Source organism: Marmota flaviventris, chromosome 6, assembly GCF_047511675.1.
Source record: "Marmota flaviventris isolate mMarFla1 chromosome 6, mMarFla1.hap1, whole genome shotgun sequence".
NCBI classification, from domain to species: Eukaryota; Metazoa; Chordata; class Mammalia; order Rodentia; family Sciuridae; genus Marmota; species Marmota flaviventris.
Window position 1 is genome coordinate 116,795,237 of NC_092503.1, and position 14,907 is coordinate 116,810,143.

General features: G+C 52.7%; 1 protein-coding gene across 2 annotated transcripts; it reads right to left on the bottom strand.

The window, feature by feature from the left end:
* Window positions 1-3,962: 3,962 nt before the first annotated feature.
* On the bottom strand, window positions 3,963-11,955 carry Cdkn1a (cyclin dependent kinase inhibitor 1A). 2 transcript variants are annotated; one of them, XM_027943723.2, is made up of 3 exons: window positions 11,873-11,955; window positions 6,977-7,426; window positions 3,963-5,451 (listed from the first exon to the last, which is right to left on the bottom strand). In XM_027943723.2, exons 2-3 carry the CDS (start codon window positions 7,413-7,415, stop codon window positions 5,402-5,404), a joined length of 489 nt encoding a protein of 162 aa, XP_027799524.2. In that variant the 5' UTR covers window positions 7,416-7,426; window positions 11,873-11,955; the 3' UTR covers window positions 3,963-5,401. The 2 variants fall into 2 exon arrangements, with proteins under 2 accessions (XP_027799524.2, XP_027799525.2); XM_027943724.2 differs by lacking the exon at window positions 11,873-11,955 and adding an exon at window positions 11,743-11,865.
* Window positions 11,956-14,907: the final 2,952 nt, after the last annotated feature.

The window sequence follows — 14,907 nt, forward strand, 5'->3', positions numbered from 1 at the left end:
CGGAAAGAGTGTTCAACCGTGAGTGCAAAGGCCCTGAGGCAGGAGCATGCTTTGTGTACCTGGAACAGGGTGACAGCATGACTGAAGGAAGAGGGGACAAGATCGCAAGTAACAGGCGTGACCTAGAGACCATGTGAACACCTGGGTTTTTATTATGAGATGGAAGCCATTTGGAATGTGACATGATCCAACTTGGTTTTTTGTTTTGGTACCAGGGATGGAACCGAGGGGTGCTCTACCACTGGGCCACATCTCCAGCCCTTTCCATTTTTTTTAAAATTTTGAGACAGGGTCTCACTAAGTTGCTTAAGGCCTTACTAAATTGCTGAGGCTGGCCTCAAACTTGCAATCCTCCTGCCTCAGCCTCCTGAGCTGCTGAGATCACAAGCGTGCAACACCCCACCCAGCTTTTTTTTTTTTTAAGATGATAAGGAAGACTTTATTCAAAGAGGGCTCTGGTGATGGGTGAGGGACCATTACCATGGGGTCTTGCAGTGGGGGAAGAGATTGGATTCAGCTCTCCCAACTTAGAGTTTAAAAGGATCCCGCTTCCATTCTAACAATAGACCATAGACAAAGGCAGAAGCAGGGAGGCCAGTGAGGAGGTGATTCCACTCATGCAGACAAGAGGTGATGGCTTGGACAGGAGGACAGTGGTGGAGGAGGTTAACCCTGGGTGTATTTTGAAAGCCGGGCCAGCAGGGTTTGCTGAGGCATTGGGACAAATGCAGCCAACCCTCCTGTTCTCTGAGCACCGGGTGAGCTGGGTTCTTCAGGCCCAGCCTCCCCGCTCAGCTCAGCCGCCCTTGCCAATCCTTGGCATCTGTCCCAGGGTGACAACCTCTGTAGGCTGAGCCCACCGGCTGGACAGACCAAGTGCTAGGAAACAATGTCAGGTCCTGGAGCTTTTGGATTTGGTGGAGCCAATTTTAAAATCCAGAGTCGCTGGACTTAAACGCACTGAGCTCGGAAACTAGGTTTTACAAAATAGAACGTGAACAAGGGTCAGAGGCGCGAGACCATTCCACAATTAGGAAGGTCTTCACGCCCAGTCCCCTACCTACAGCTGCTTGAATTCACGTCACAGTTTGGCAAATCCCAAAGCAAGGCATCTCTGTTTGGGGGTTCAGTGGTGAAAGCTGGGGTAAAGCTAGGGAACCCTGAGATTCCGGCCTCCATCGTCTCTCTGGCAGGAGCTCAGGCAGGTGGAAGGGTCACGGGAGACCTGGGCTAGACAGCTGGATTCGAAGCTGTATTGGTGAGGCACTTTCCGGAAAATTGAGAAAATCTGAGTTACATCAAAGACTGAGGAGTGGCACGGAAGGGCACTGGTCCCCACCAGCCTCCTCCTAGAATCGTAGTCTAGCACTTCTCCTTTCTGGTTTATCAGACAGGCAGTGTGACCTGCAAACCTCACCGTGGGGCTCCTGGCTCCTCACCACTTCCTAGGGGCGTGACCTCAGGCCAGTGACTTTATCTTGTTGCCTCAGTTTCTTCATCTGTAAAATGGGGTTGGTGACCGTGCCCATGTTGGAGGTTTGTTATGGAGATTAAACGATAGGCACCACGTAAAGCATTTGGACCAGTGTCAGGCAGATGGTAATCGATGTTAGCTGTCGTTATTTGTGCAATTGTTGAGAGGAGACTGAGTGAGATTCTTCGATGGCTCCCTCCTACCAATCTACACACCGCCTGCTTTAAGTTAAGACTGATTGTCAAGTGGTGAGGGGCAATGACCTGAGCCCTGGGCCTGGGAGCTAGGATGGGGCTGGGTAGGGTCAAGGAGTGGGGCTGGATTTGGAAGACCAGTGCTCAGCTCAAGAAGGAAATTCAAGCAACGGTGAATCATTCCTTCATTCAACAAATATTTATTAAACACAGTGTGGCGCCCACGATGCACCAGGTGCTGGGGTACTGCAGAGAACAAAATGGGCCAAGACCAGCTTTCAGGAAGCTCACAGTCCTGTAGGGTAGGTGGCAGGGGGTAAGCCACAGTGACTTTGTGCCCCTACGTTCACCCCAGCACTGGGCGCGCTGACGGTTAGTAACAGAAGCCACGGTTGGCGCCTCACCCCGTGTTCGCCTGGGGCGTTGGTGGGGCAGGGGCTGGAGCTGGGTCGTAGAGCACTCGCTTGGCGTGTATGATGTCCTGGCTTCTATTCCCAGCACCAAAAAATAAATTAAAATTTAAAAAAAAAGAAACTCATCAATAATGACAAATGCATTCTTTTCAATCTGTATCAGGAAAGAAGATCAAAAATGTCCACATTCACATTCTTTACCAAAATTTAGAGATCCATCACCTTAGTTAAGTGATTAAATGAATTGGGACATTGTCTGTAGTGAAGGGCAACTTATATCTTGTACCTCCAACTGCTTTTTAATTTGGATTTTGGAGGTTGTACAATAAACACCCTCTGGCCCATTTATTGGAAGACTGGCTAGCGGCCACATTTGGGTGGAATCCAGAGCAGGAGAGGGCTCCGTGATGGGTGAGGCTGGGCAGAAGCACTTGGGTCACACAGCCCAGCACATCTCCTGGTCCTGAGCATAGCTATGGGAGGAGACCTAGAAGTCTGGAAAGCCCCAGGGTGGGGCCGTCTCATCCCAGGCTTCTGGTGCAAGGCCCTGCCCTGGACCATGGGAACAATCAGCCTCTCAAAGGTAGCTCTTGGCCGACACTAAAAGGTAGCTCTTGGCTGAGCTGCAGAACCAGAGCAAATAAAAGACTATTGTTTTAAGCCACTAAGTCTTAGGGTGGTTGATTATATATAGATGATCAGAGCGTGCATGATACAGTACTTGGTTCTTTTTAATATTGTATGATAATTCACTATACAAATATACCAAAATTTACAGGTCTATTCTTTGTCATAGACCCTTCAGTTATTTCTAGTTTGGTCTATTACAAATAATGCTGCTAGGAACATTTTGTACATCTGTAGTGGAAATGTGTGCTCATAGAGAACAGACTTAGGAAGAGACCATAAGAGTGTTTTTTGTTTTTGTTTTTGCAGTACCCCATGCGAGCCAAATGCTCTACCACAGAGCTACACCCCAAGCCTATTTCAACTACTTTGGAAAACTAAAAACCCAGCACAAGAAAAAATTCTATACTTCCACCAGCAAATCATGCTTTCCAGTTTCTCCAAATGTTTGACAATACTCAACACTGTGAGACCTTTTAGTTTGATACTTTCTTGCAAGTACATAGTGGTATCCTATTTTGTGTGTGTGTGTGTGTGTGTGTGTGTGTTTTGTATCCAGGATTGAACCCAGGGACACTTAACCACTGAGCCACATCCTTAGCCCTTTTTTATATTTTATTTAGAAACAGGGTCTCACTGAGTTACTTAGGGCCTTGCTAAGTTCCTATTGGTTTTTTTTTGGTAGAGATTAAACCCAGGGTGCTTAATCACTGAGCCTCCACAGCCCTATTTTGTATTTTTTTATTTAGAGAAAGGGTCTCACTGTGTTGCTTAGCGCCCCCGCCCCCCCCCCCCCCCCCCCCCGGCTGCCTTTGAACTCACAATCTTCCTGTCTCAGCCTCCTGGGCTGCTGGATAACAGGCCTGTGCAACCGGCTATTATTGTGCTTTTAATTTGCATTTCCTCAATAAGTAATGTTAAGCTACAAAATACACTTTGCAAAGACTACACAACATACCAGAATATTGACAGTGGTGATATCTGCAGAGGTGTGATGATGATTTTGGTTTTATTGGGTTTTTTTGCTACAAGGTCTGTTTGCTAAAATTTCCAAATCCTAAAAATTTAAGTATTTAATTAAAAAACTGTTAGAATGCTTCGGATTGACCCTAGGGCTTCACCCCTGCTAAGCATACATTCTACCACTGAGCTATGCCCCCCAGCCCTTAAAAAATTATTTAATCATGAAAACCATCCCAGAGCCCTCCACCTGTGTGTTCTTATAAATGACAAGATGTAATGACAACAGCAATATTACAAGTAAAGTCATTCATTAATGTTTATTGAGCACCTGCTGTATATCCAGCACCGAGGGAGGGGCTATGAAGGACACAGAGTGGTACAGGGCAGGATCCCTGTCCTTGGGAGGGTTACAGTCTAGGTAGAGACAGGGAACCAGAACAGTTGGGGGCCGGGGAGAAACAGTCCAGGCCAGGATGTAACAGGAACTGGAGGGTGTTCGGGGTCAGACCCACTAAGTGCTTCAGCGCCTCCAGGGGCTCCATGCTCAGTGCTGGGAAAGACGACCACCCCCAACTCCATCTCCTATTAGTCTACTTAGTGCACCTTTCCTCAGCCTCTACGCCCGCCATCTTGGCCATCTCCTTGTTCAGCTGCTCCTCGAAGTGCAATGAAAGTTGGAAGGATGGAGCAGGCAAGGAAGGTCACTGGATGAGTTCCAGGGGCTGGGGTCTGTCCCCCCACCACACACCCTAATATGGAGTGGCCCCCACTCACGGAGGCCTGCCTGACCACCCAGGACCCCCATCCCCAGAGCTACATAAGAAGGTGGTTGTTGCTTGAGCTGCCCGAGGTAGGACTTGGGAGTCCACTTCCTGTGTGTCCTTTTTCCTTCCAGTCCATGAAGTTGGGGGGGAGGGGGCAGGTACCCAGAGCCAAAGGACACGGGGGAGGGGAGAGCAGCAGAGGGGCCTTGAGAGTCAGTCGAGGCCCCCCAAAAAGTAGAGGGGGAGCCACCAGGAGAGAAGCCCAAACACTGAGGCGTGCTCCCAGGGGACGGCCAAGGGGGCCATCAGTGGAGGTGGGGAGCTGCTACAGGGCCCACCTTCCCCTACCACAGGACAGAGGTGGGTATCAAGGGCCAGGAGGGACGAAGTGCCCAGCCCTAGTTTAGGCTGTGCCCACTTCACAGTCACCCTGCCCAATCTTAAAGGAGGTGAAGGGACTCCAAAGATTTTTTTTTTATGATGACCCCACTTGGCTGGGCCCCCTTCAAAGTGCTATCTATTTACTTCTCAAATGGTAAGGAATTCAGGTTGAGAACCCAAGAAAGGGGTGGAATCACAGAATACTCATGAGACATGAGCAGAGGGAGGGAACAGGTCCCTCAAGGCGGAGGAAGAGGTGGCCGGCATGGAGCCAGACGCCCCCTGACCTCCACGAGAGGACACAAAGAGTATAGGATGACAGGTTTTAAATAATATTTCATATAATAAAAGTATGCCCAGCACTCTGAGGAGCCTATCATTCTACTGCCTAATTTTTCTTTAAATAAATTCTACTGCCAGAGGCTGGGGGGAGAGAGGGCAGGCTGGGTATGTACATGAGGAGGAGTTTAAATTAAAACACAAATAATAATTAAGACACACAAACTGAAGGACTAAGGCAGAAGATAGGGAGAGGCCTGGGGGCCCCCCCGCTGTGTCCAGGAGTGCGAAGGCTCCAGGGGTGGATCAGGGCCTCCTCTTGGAGAAGATCAGCCGGCGCTTGGAGTGGTAGAAATCTGTGGGGAGAGAACAGACATCAACCAGGCTGGGAGGAAGAGGGCCCTGAGCTACCTGTGAGGACAGACTGAGGAAGGAATGGGGCGCCCCTCCCGAGGCCAAAGGGACACACTGCTAAGTATGGGGAAGAACTTGGAGAACTTCCACTGTTTCCCAGGGGGTAATCATGGTACCCCATGGGCTTTCCAGATGCAACAGCAAGGACACCAGCACCCATCTATCTGCTCTCAGGCATGTTGCCCAGCACAGAGCCACTACCCCTGTGGTTCCGTGAATTGACGAAAATCCAAATCAAATGAAAAACTCAGCCCCTCAGTCACACCAGCCACATGTCAAGGGCTTAATGGCCACACGTGGCCACTATGAGGGCTACTGCACTGGGCTATTCTGTCATTGCAGAGAGTCTACTAAATAGCACTGATCTGGGGATTCCATAAGATCATCTGAGAGAAGTGCTTTGCACAGTGCCTGGCCCACATGAATGTCGTTGTTATTATTGGCATCATCATTATTTGGTACTGACCAATTGCAAATACGCCATGGGATTTCTGCCTTTATCTCTCAGCCTCGGTTTCCTTACCTGTAAAATAAGTATAACACGGCATGGTGCCCTAAGGATAGAATGAAGGCTTTGGTCTAGGACCCTGTGTAACAAGGGTTTAAATGTCAGCATCACCCATTCATTATCTGCCAAGCACCTTCTATGTGCCACTGTGCTAGGTGCTGGGGATTTGGCAATGAACCAGAGAGAGGCAGGTCTCTGCTGATATCTAGTGAGGCCAATATCTTAGCGAGGCACCGTGAGGAAGGAGCTGTTGATAGATAGCCAGGCAGGCAGGAAAGGGTGAGGGAACTGTATTGGAAAAGGGAGTACAGTTTGCATAGAGTGGACTAAAAACTAGCATTCTTCTCTCCACTGCAAATTCACTGTGGGACCTTAGACAAATCACTGTACTGCTCTGAGCCTTGTTTCCTTGCTCCAAAAAGGAGGAACAGGATTGGAGATACAGCTCAGTGGAAGAGTGTTTGCCTAGTACGCACGAGGCCTTGGGTTTGATCCCCAGTTCTGAAAAGAAAGAAGCAAGAATGTTCTTTTATTGGTGGGGGGGCACTGGGGATTGAACCTTGGGATGCTCTACCACTGAGCTACATCCCCAGCCCTTTTTATTTATTATTTTGAGACAGGGTCTTGCTAAGTTGCTGATGCTAGCCTCAAACTTGCAGTGGTCCTGCCTCAGCCTCCCCAGTCACTAGGATAACAGGGGCATACCACTGTGCCTGGCGAAGAATGTCTTATACAGGATTGCTAGAAGGACTAACTGAAATCCACCTTAGAAGCTCTTGCCTGGAAGGTAATTATTTCCTAATAAATGCCACCTAGTTGGTCTTGGCTACAAAGTTGCTGTGTGACCTCAAGTAGTAGCTTCCTCTCTGTGGGCCCATTTCCCTCCATCTAAGGTACAAGCTGGACCAGTCACCTCAGCCTCTTTGGATCTGAGAATCCTTCCCCATTTCTGTCCTCACCTGTCATGCTGGTCTGTCGCCGTTTTCGGCCCCCAGAGGTTCCAGGCCCAGCAGGGGACCCCTCAGGTCGCTCAGGGGAGCGAGGCACGAGGGTGCAGGACAGCGACAGGTCCACGTGGTCCTCTTGAGATGACCCCTGCAGCAGGGCGGCTGAAGTGCTGGGCCGCCTGCCCGGGTCATCCGGGCCACCCCGGGGCCCCGGGGTCACGTAGAGCTTGGGCAGGCCCAGGCCCTTCACGGGCTCCCAGGCGAAGTTGCCTTCCAGGGGCGTTTCGGTGGCAAAGTCGAAGTTCCACCGCTCCCGGGCCTCCTGCAGGCAGCCAGCCATGAGGGCGTCGCAATCACGGCGCAGCTGCTCGCTGTCCACTGGGCCGAAGAGGCGACGACAGGCCTTGCTGCCGTGAGGGACTGGACGAGCATCCCCAGATGGCTCTGTCATGGTGCCTGTGGCTGAGACACAAGGAAGGACCAGTCACTAGGGTAGCTGGGCCCTCCCTTACCAACCAGGCGCTGCTGGGCAACCTCAGGTAGGGGTCACTCTGGTCCCTTCCAGCCACCACTCCTCCCCACCGGACACCACCCCAAGCCCACCAACAGACACTGGGGGCTGGCAGAGCTCAGCAGCCCAGCATCCCAACGTCAAGGATGGGAGGAGCTGGCGTTGAAGGGCAAGCTGAGTCCACAGGGATCAGGGTCCTGTTTACCACCAGGAATTATCAGCTAAAATAAATCTGTCTTCCCCCTTGAGCTGTCCCATTGGTGTGAATGCCCCCAATCCGTGTGAATTGCCAGAGTCTGGTTTCCCAACCGCAGCCCTGGACAGGAGGTCGATTCCCAAATGGTCAGGTGGCAGCTCCTCCAGCTTCCTGATTCCCCCACCCAGATGCCCAAATGGGGTAACCTTGCCCCACAAATGAAAAGTGCCCTGGGCTGTAGCCCTAATAGCTCTGCTGCTTACTACCTAGACCTTAAAAAGTCACTTAATGACTCTGGGCCTCAGTTTTCTCAGGTATACATGGGGCTACATGACAGTTTAAGGAGTGTGGCTGTGGAAGCATGCTCAGGCATTTGGCCAGGGAAGCATCTGGAAGAGAGCTGAGAGGCTGTGACTTGGTGGATCTGTGTGAGGGATCTGGAGCCAGACTGCCTAGATTGGGATCCAGCCTCTGCTGGTTTGACCCTGGACAAGTGACTTAACGTCTCTGGGCTCATCTGGTAAAATGGAGGCAGTGATGATGACTGTCTCTGTAGGCAGATGTGAGGATTAACTGAATTATGGTAAGTCACGTGCTGGGAGCAGCACCTGGTGCGTGGAAGATCTTGAAAAATGAAAGTGTTATTATTTCTCTCTGCCTGCAGTTGGGGCTGAGCCTCCTCCCCATCACTCCCCCTGGCCATCAGCTCCTTCAGGCAGCAGCTGACAGGTGCTCTAGGCTGAGGGCCTTTCCCAAGAATGTCATCAGGGGAAAGGAGGGGTGGGTGGGGCAGGGCAGGGTGATGATTTCGCCCAGGCTGAGACACATCCTGCCAGGCTCATCAGGTGATCAGAAGTCTAGACACCTCAGGGACCCTGCCCTCCTGCGTTGCCTGCATCCAAAGAACCTGTTTGGCAGGCACAGAAAATTAAAGGTGGCCGGTCCACCCAGCTCCTCTCCTCCCACTTCAGGAGTGGGAAAACCCATGAGGAGCCCTGGTGTCTACCTGTCCTGCTGTGGCCTGATTCCAAGGCTGAGAAGCCCTACGACCTTGGAAGGGACTGGGTTGTTTCCTAGGGACAAGTCCTGATTTGCAGGCTTGGGGTGAAAGCCCTGCTGAGCAGCCCCCTGAGGCAGGAATCCCTGGACCCAGCCCACACCTACCCCACCCCACCTCTTTGCCTCTCATGATGAGTGCAGCCCATAATTCCACCTCTCAGCTGGTTGGAGAGGGGAGGCACTCAGTGACCTCAGAACACTTTTTTTTTTTTTTAGAGAGAGAGAGAAAATTTTTTAATATTTATTTTTCAGTTTTCGGTGGACACAACATCTTTGTTTGTATGTGGTGCTGAGGATCGAACCCGGGCCGCTCGCATGCCAGGCGAGCGCGCTACCACCTGAGCCACATCCCCAGCCCCTCAGAACACATTTAAAGGGGCAGGAGCTTGAAGAGATATGAAACTTTCCCTTAAATCACACATCTAATAAAGACCCACGTCCACCACCCTATTAAGGGGTCACACACTACATTGGACAGGACACTTGTATAACCTCTGCCCACCATGTTCAGGGCAGGGGGTAGGATTTAAATATATTTTTATGTGCTGGGGCTGTCCTAAGCAGTTTACAGATATCAACCCTCTTTGAAAGTGGGTTTGTTAGCTTCTCTTTACAGAAGAAGTAACCAAGCCTCAAAGAAGTAACTTGTCTGAGGTCACACAACTCACAGGTGGCACAGCCAGGGTTTGAATCCAGACCCATTTGCCCTGGGTTCTAGGTTCTGTGCTCTAGTGCAGAACCTGGTGTGGGCAGCACTCTGTTTTTCTCTCCACTATTTTGATTCTTTTAAAGAGATGTCTATTAGAATCATTTAAAAAAATATACAGATTGATGCACCCCTGCTTCCCCAAACCAACTGGTTCCAAATTGAAGGGGATTTATGCACTTAAGACACTTGCCCCAGATGGGCACTCTCTGGGCGCCAGCCCGGGTGGGGGTGGGGACCCACGGATGGGTCTCAGTGCTGCATAGGCACAAGGAGGAGCTAGATATTCCCTGGGTCCTAGGAGCTGAGGGTGGGGCCAGACTCCAGGCAGGGACCCTCTCCCCTTCCACCACCCTTCCTGGATTGTTCTCATAAACCCCTCCTCCCCAAGTTTGCTCTCATGCCCATTATCACGACTCCCATCTCAAAACAACCTCAAACACAAGCCCTCGTTTTACAAACAACTGAGAATGGCTTCCTATAGATGTCAGCCAGTAAATACTGGCTCCCCCGTGATGTCCCCAGTAACTACTGCTGAGTCAGTGGGTGCTCTTTTTAAGGGGCCGTTGGGAGCGATTTCCCGTGAGCGCGCAGGAGAGGCATCGCCCCTGGCCGGCGGATTGCTACTAGCACCGGGGCCGGGAGGGGGCGCCGGTCTCCAGGCAATGCAGCGCTGGTGGACGGTGCGTGGGCCAAGCCGTGGACAGCGCCCGCAAGTAGTGATGAGTCAGTTTCCTGCCAGGCGCTCCCCGCCCGCCAAAACTTCTCTTCCCCTCCCGCCGCGCGCGTCACTCCGGGGTGGGAAGGGGAGGAGGGGCCCAGAGCCGCGAACACGTCACGCTGAGCCGTCCGGCTTCCGAAACTCCCGCCGCTGTTGGGAAACGGCGCGCTCTGGCTCGGCACGCACACACACGCGCGCACACACACACACACACACACAAACACACACACTCGCGCACGCACAGGCGCGGCGAAATCTGGCCCCTCCACCTTTATCTCCACGCCCAAAACTCCCGATGAGTCAGATCCCTGGAAAATAAAAATAGAGCAACGAAAACAAAAACCGCTCGAAAGTCCTCCCAGAAACGCGACGTAAAGGAACGGAAAGAGAAAGGAGGCCTCCTGAGTGTCCCAAAATGCCAAACCCAGCCCTAACATCTGGGAACACCAGGAGAGCGCAAAGTTCCCTTACAGGTTTCAGACGGGGCGGACGCGCCCAAGGAGCGACTCGCCCTCTTACTCCACTCAGCCTGGCCACCTGCCGACTGGGTTGGGGGCTAGGTCCGGGTGCCCCGAGCCCCTCAGGCAGCTGACAGATGCCCTAAGCACCGTCGGGTCCTCCCGCAGCCCCATCCCGCAAAGATGCGAGCCTCTCTGTGCTTCCCTCCCTAGAGTGGGCTAGTGTCGCTCCGCAGTGCCGGTTCCACTCGCGCACCAGAGCCCAGAGTCCATACGCAAGGACAGCGGGAGCCAGGCTTCTCCCGCAGCTGTGGGAGAGGTGGGCAGGACCCCTAGGCTTGCCCGCCTGGCAGGCTGGCGAGATCCCAACTAGCTTCGGTCGCGTTTCCCGGTCCCCGAGGGCGCGCCACTGAGCGGGAGGACCGGACGCCCAGCCCCAGACCTCCTAGTGTCCCGGCTTCCCTGGGAACACTTTGTGCCAGCCAAATAGGTCACTGTGCTGATAGGGGACGGGGACTTCGGTGAGGCAGGGAAGAGCGATTCAGGGGTGCCAGTGTTCCCCAGTCTGGGTGGGGTTCTCATCTCACAGTCCAGTCCCCAGGGTCTCCTTGTCACCGTGAGTCACCTCCTCTCTTGTCCTTAGGAAACATGTCCTAACACGTTCCCGAGGGCCAGGGACACAGCCCGTGCTGACCTCAGCTCCCAGCGGGGCGGCAGACACCAGGGCGTAGAAGACCTGAATCTCAGGGACCTGGACCCAGACGGTCCAGGTCCTATTGGATCGGAGAACCGTCGCGGGTCGGACTCCAGATGAACTTGTTCTATGAGAGTCCCCCTCCCCTTCTCGGCCCCCGCGGGGGACCTGGGCTTCATTTTCGCGCCTCGAGCAGCTGCTCCTGGGGGTCCGGACCCACCCACCTCCAGAAGCAAGATCCTGGGAGCGGCCCTAACCACTTCATCCGTCGCCCCAGCTGGGCTTCAGGGGGCGGGGAGCGTGGCGGGCGATCTTGTCACCAGAGCTCCTGCTGTCCTCGCCGAGTCTCAGATACAGCCTCCCTTGTCACCCGCAAGTGTACCGACGCGCGCGTGTCAAACCCGGCACGCCCAGACCCACGCCAGCCATTCACCTGCCACAGAAACACCTGTGGACTCGGCGCGCGCCCGCGAACAAATGTCCCCGCAGACGCTCGCGGACACGCTGGGCTCAGTTCCCAGCCGACGGCTGGGGGCCGCTGTTCCGCGTCGAGGCTCCCTCACCTCCTCTGGGTGTCTGTGCCTTGTGAATCTGCTCCGCTGCGCCCGATCCCGGCTCTCCAAAGAACTGGCTCCGCAGCTGCTTACACCTCAGCGGGTGCCGCTCGGCGCTGCCCTTTTATAATTAAGCCCGCCCCTGCCCGCCTCCCAGCCGTCGGGAGGCGGGACGCGCCGCTCGGCCCATCGCGCCGCAGAGACACGCCTTCCCGGCTCGAGCAGCGGAACCTGGCACCGCTCCAGCAGGCCAGCGGGTCCGGGAAACTCGCGGGCTGCCGAAGGGCGCTCCCCTCCTCCCCTTAGCCGTCGCCTGGGTCTGTGTGCTTGATACATTTCCCCCACGAAGGGAAGCACAGATCGGGCTTTTTAAAGTTGGCGAATGAGTTGGCACTCCCTCGGGAAGGGACGCATTGTTAGGGTGAGTCCCCTTTCGTGCCTGCCCACCACTGACACACTCTGGGTAAGATGTATTTCACACGGTAGAGAAAATCAGGAGGAATGATGTTAATAGATACAAATCCATAAATAATAAAACATAATGTATCTTTCTTTACAATTCCCGGGAAAAAAAGGCTACTGTACACCATTGTACTTACCCGGACCTCACTAGACACCTCTCCCAGAAGCACCTGAGATGCCCTGAAATCCCAACAAAGCATATTTGAGTCCAGAATAGAATTCAATCCTCATTGTTTCACAGATGAGGAAAGAGAGGCCCAGAGAACTAGAGTATGCAAAGTCATTGCTCGTCAGGGGATTCCAAAGCTTTTCAGAAGGGGCCAACAGCCTGGTGTGCTGGCACAGTTGTGTAACCCTTGCTACTCTAGACACTGAGGCAGGATTGCAAGTTCAAGGCCAGTCCTGGTAACCTAGCAAGACTCTGTCTCAAAATAAAAAGGGACAGGAGATGTGGTAGATCCGTGGTAGAGCAGCCTTGGGCTCAATCCCCAGCCCTGGGTTCAATCCCCAGTATCTAATAAAAAGGGGGAAGGGACAATCTGGTCTCCAGGGACATGGAGAAAGCAGACATTGAACCAGTCTCAGAGCCCCTGACTTCACCTCCCTCCTACCTCTCCAGTAAAACCAGTGTGAATGCAGTAGCTATGCTGGCTAGGAAAGAGACAGATCCGGGCTGTGAGTTATCTCCTGGGTACTCCTCCTCCGCACAGCCCACATAAACTTCTGGGGAAACTGAGGCTCAGATTAGTCCAATGACCTGACTCAGATCACACAGCAAATAAACCACTAAGGTCAGCCCTTTACTTCCTATCTGAGCTCTCTGCTTGTGGCCCTCTACTTCTTCAGGTCCAGAATGAGGGAAATACCCAGCACCCCTCAATTCCAGGCAGTTTACTGAGATGACATTGATAAAGGATATTTCTGGAAGGGTCCACTGATGCTTCTGACCGATGCAGAAGCGAGGTGTCCATGTGCTCCCACCCACCTCCACACCCCTAAGCACCCTTGTTCCTGACCTTGGCCTTCCCTCCTTTACCTCAAACATTCCCAGTTTTGTTTTTCAAAAATAACCAGAATGGAGTGTGAACAGAAATCTCACTAAAAAACTGAATTTGGATTTGCATCAGCTACAATTACTGATGTCTCGGGCTGTTTGGTGTCTGGAAATCTCTGCCCGGACATGCCCAGTCTTCTTCCTCTAATGCAGCTGACCTCAGAGAGGACAGGCCCCCTTCTTCTCAACTGTGGGGATGGAGTCCCAGCAGGGGTGGGAGCACTCAGGACCCGACTCTCCGTCCTGCCTGGCCCTGCAGTCAGGCCAGGACCACTCCCACCTCTGGCTGCTGTCTCCCACCTCCTCTCCACACCTAGGTCATCCAAAGGCTAGGTTGTCAGATGTACAGCAGAGGACAGACATGTCCTCCTACTGACTTGAATCCCCTTGGCTTTCAAGCATTTCAGAGAGACTTGACATTATCTATGTGTCTACTTTAGGGGGAAATTTTTAAATGAAGGATGGTCGGGAATTATTGAAAGTTTTGTGGTCCTGAGCCTCACAGTGAAATAATTATTTTTTGTTGGTGATGTTGGGAAGTGAAAAAAAATTCATAACTTCTGGCTCACCACAACCACAATAGTATCAACAAATACTTATTAAGCACTTACTAATTGTCTCTCTTCAGTAGCTTTCAACAACTGTTTGTGACCATGCACTTGTACGTGTACCCAGGCAGTCTTCAAAGGAGGACTTCAGCCCTGAAGAGGGCAAGGGAGCAAAAGTCACACACAAGACAGAAGCAGACAGACCGACAGACACACACACACACACACACACACACACACACACACACCACACAGACAAGCCCACACATGTGCACCAGACCCCAGCCTATCCCAAGGAATCTGCAAATCACATTCTGTTCAGAGAGACTCAGGCAAAGTCTCCAGGGGTCTCTAGTGTCCCACCATGCCCCTCCTCACCTCCCGGCAGGCATTTCCAAGGATAAAGCAACCAGCAGCATTTTCCACAGCAAGGTTTGACATGTTAGGACATGTTCCTGAGGGCCAGAGGGCCAGTCTAGACCGTAGCCTGCTGTCCGGGCATGCCAGAAAGCAGGCAGCTCAGGGGGAGGGAGCAACTTGGAGGGAGCTCAGCTAGAGGACGGGAGGGCCCAGACCAGCTCCCACCCCAGACTGGGCCCTTGTGGGGTGGGTGAGGGAAAGACAGAAGACCAAGGCTGGAGAAGGAGGATTTGAGGAGAGCTCCATGGTGGCTGTAGGAGCTACCCAAGCCAGGGAGGAAGTGTGGGGATGACGACTCCATTTCTTAGAAAAGGACTGGAGAGTCCCAAACAGGGACAGTCAGCTTTCAGAGGAATTCACCTCCACGTAGAAGTGAGACCCCAGAGAAAAGGCGGAACAGAGAAGTTATATTACTGAGCAAAAGAAGTCCTGGGGGTTTTGTTTGTTTTGGTACTAGGGATTGAACCCAGAGACACTTTATCTGAGCTACATCCCTTTGTGTTTTTATTTGGAGACAGGGTCTCGGTTGCTTAGGGCCTTGTTAAGTTGCTGAAGCTGGC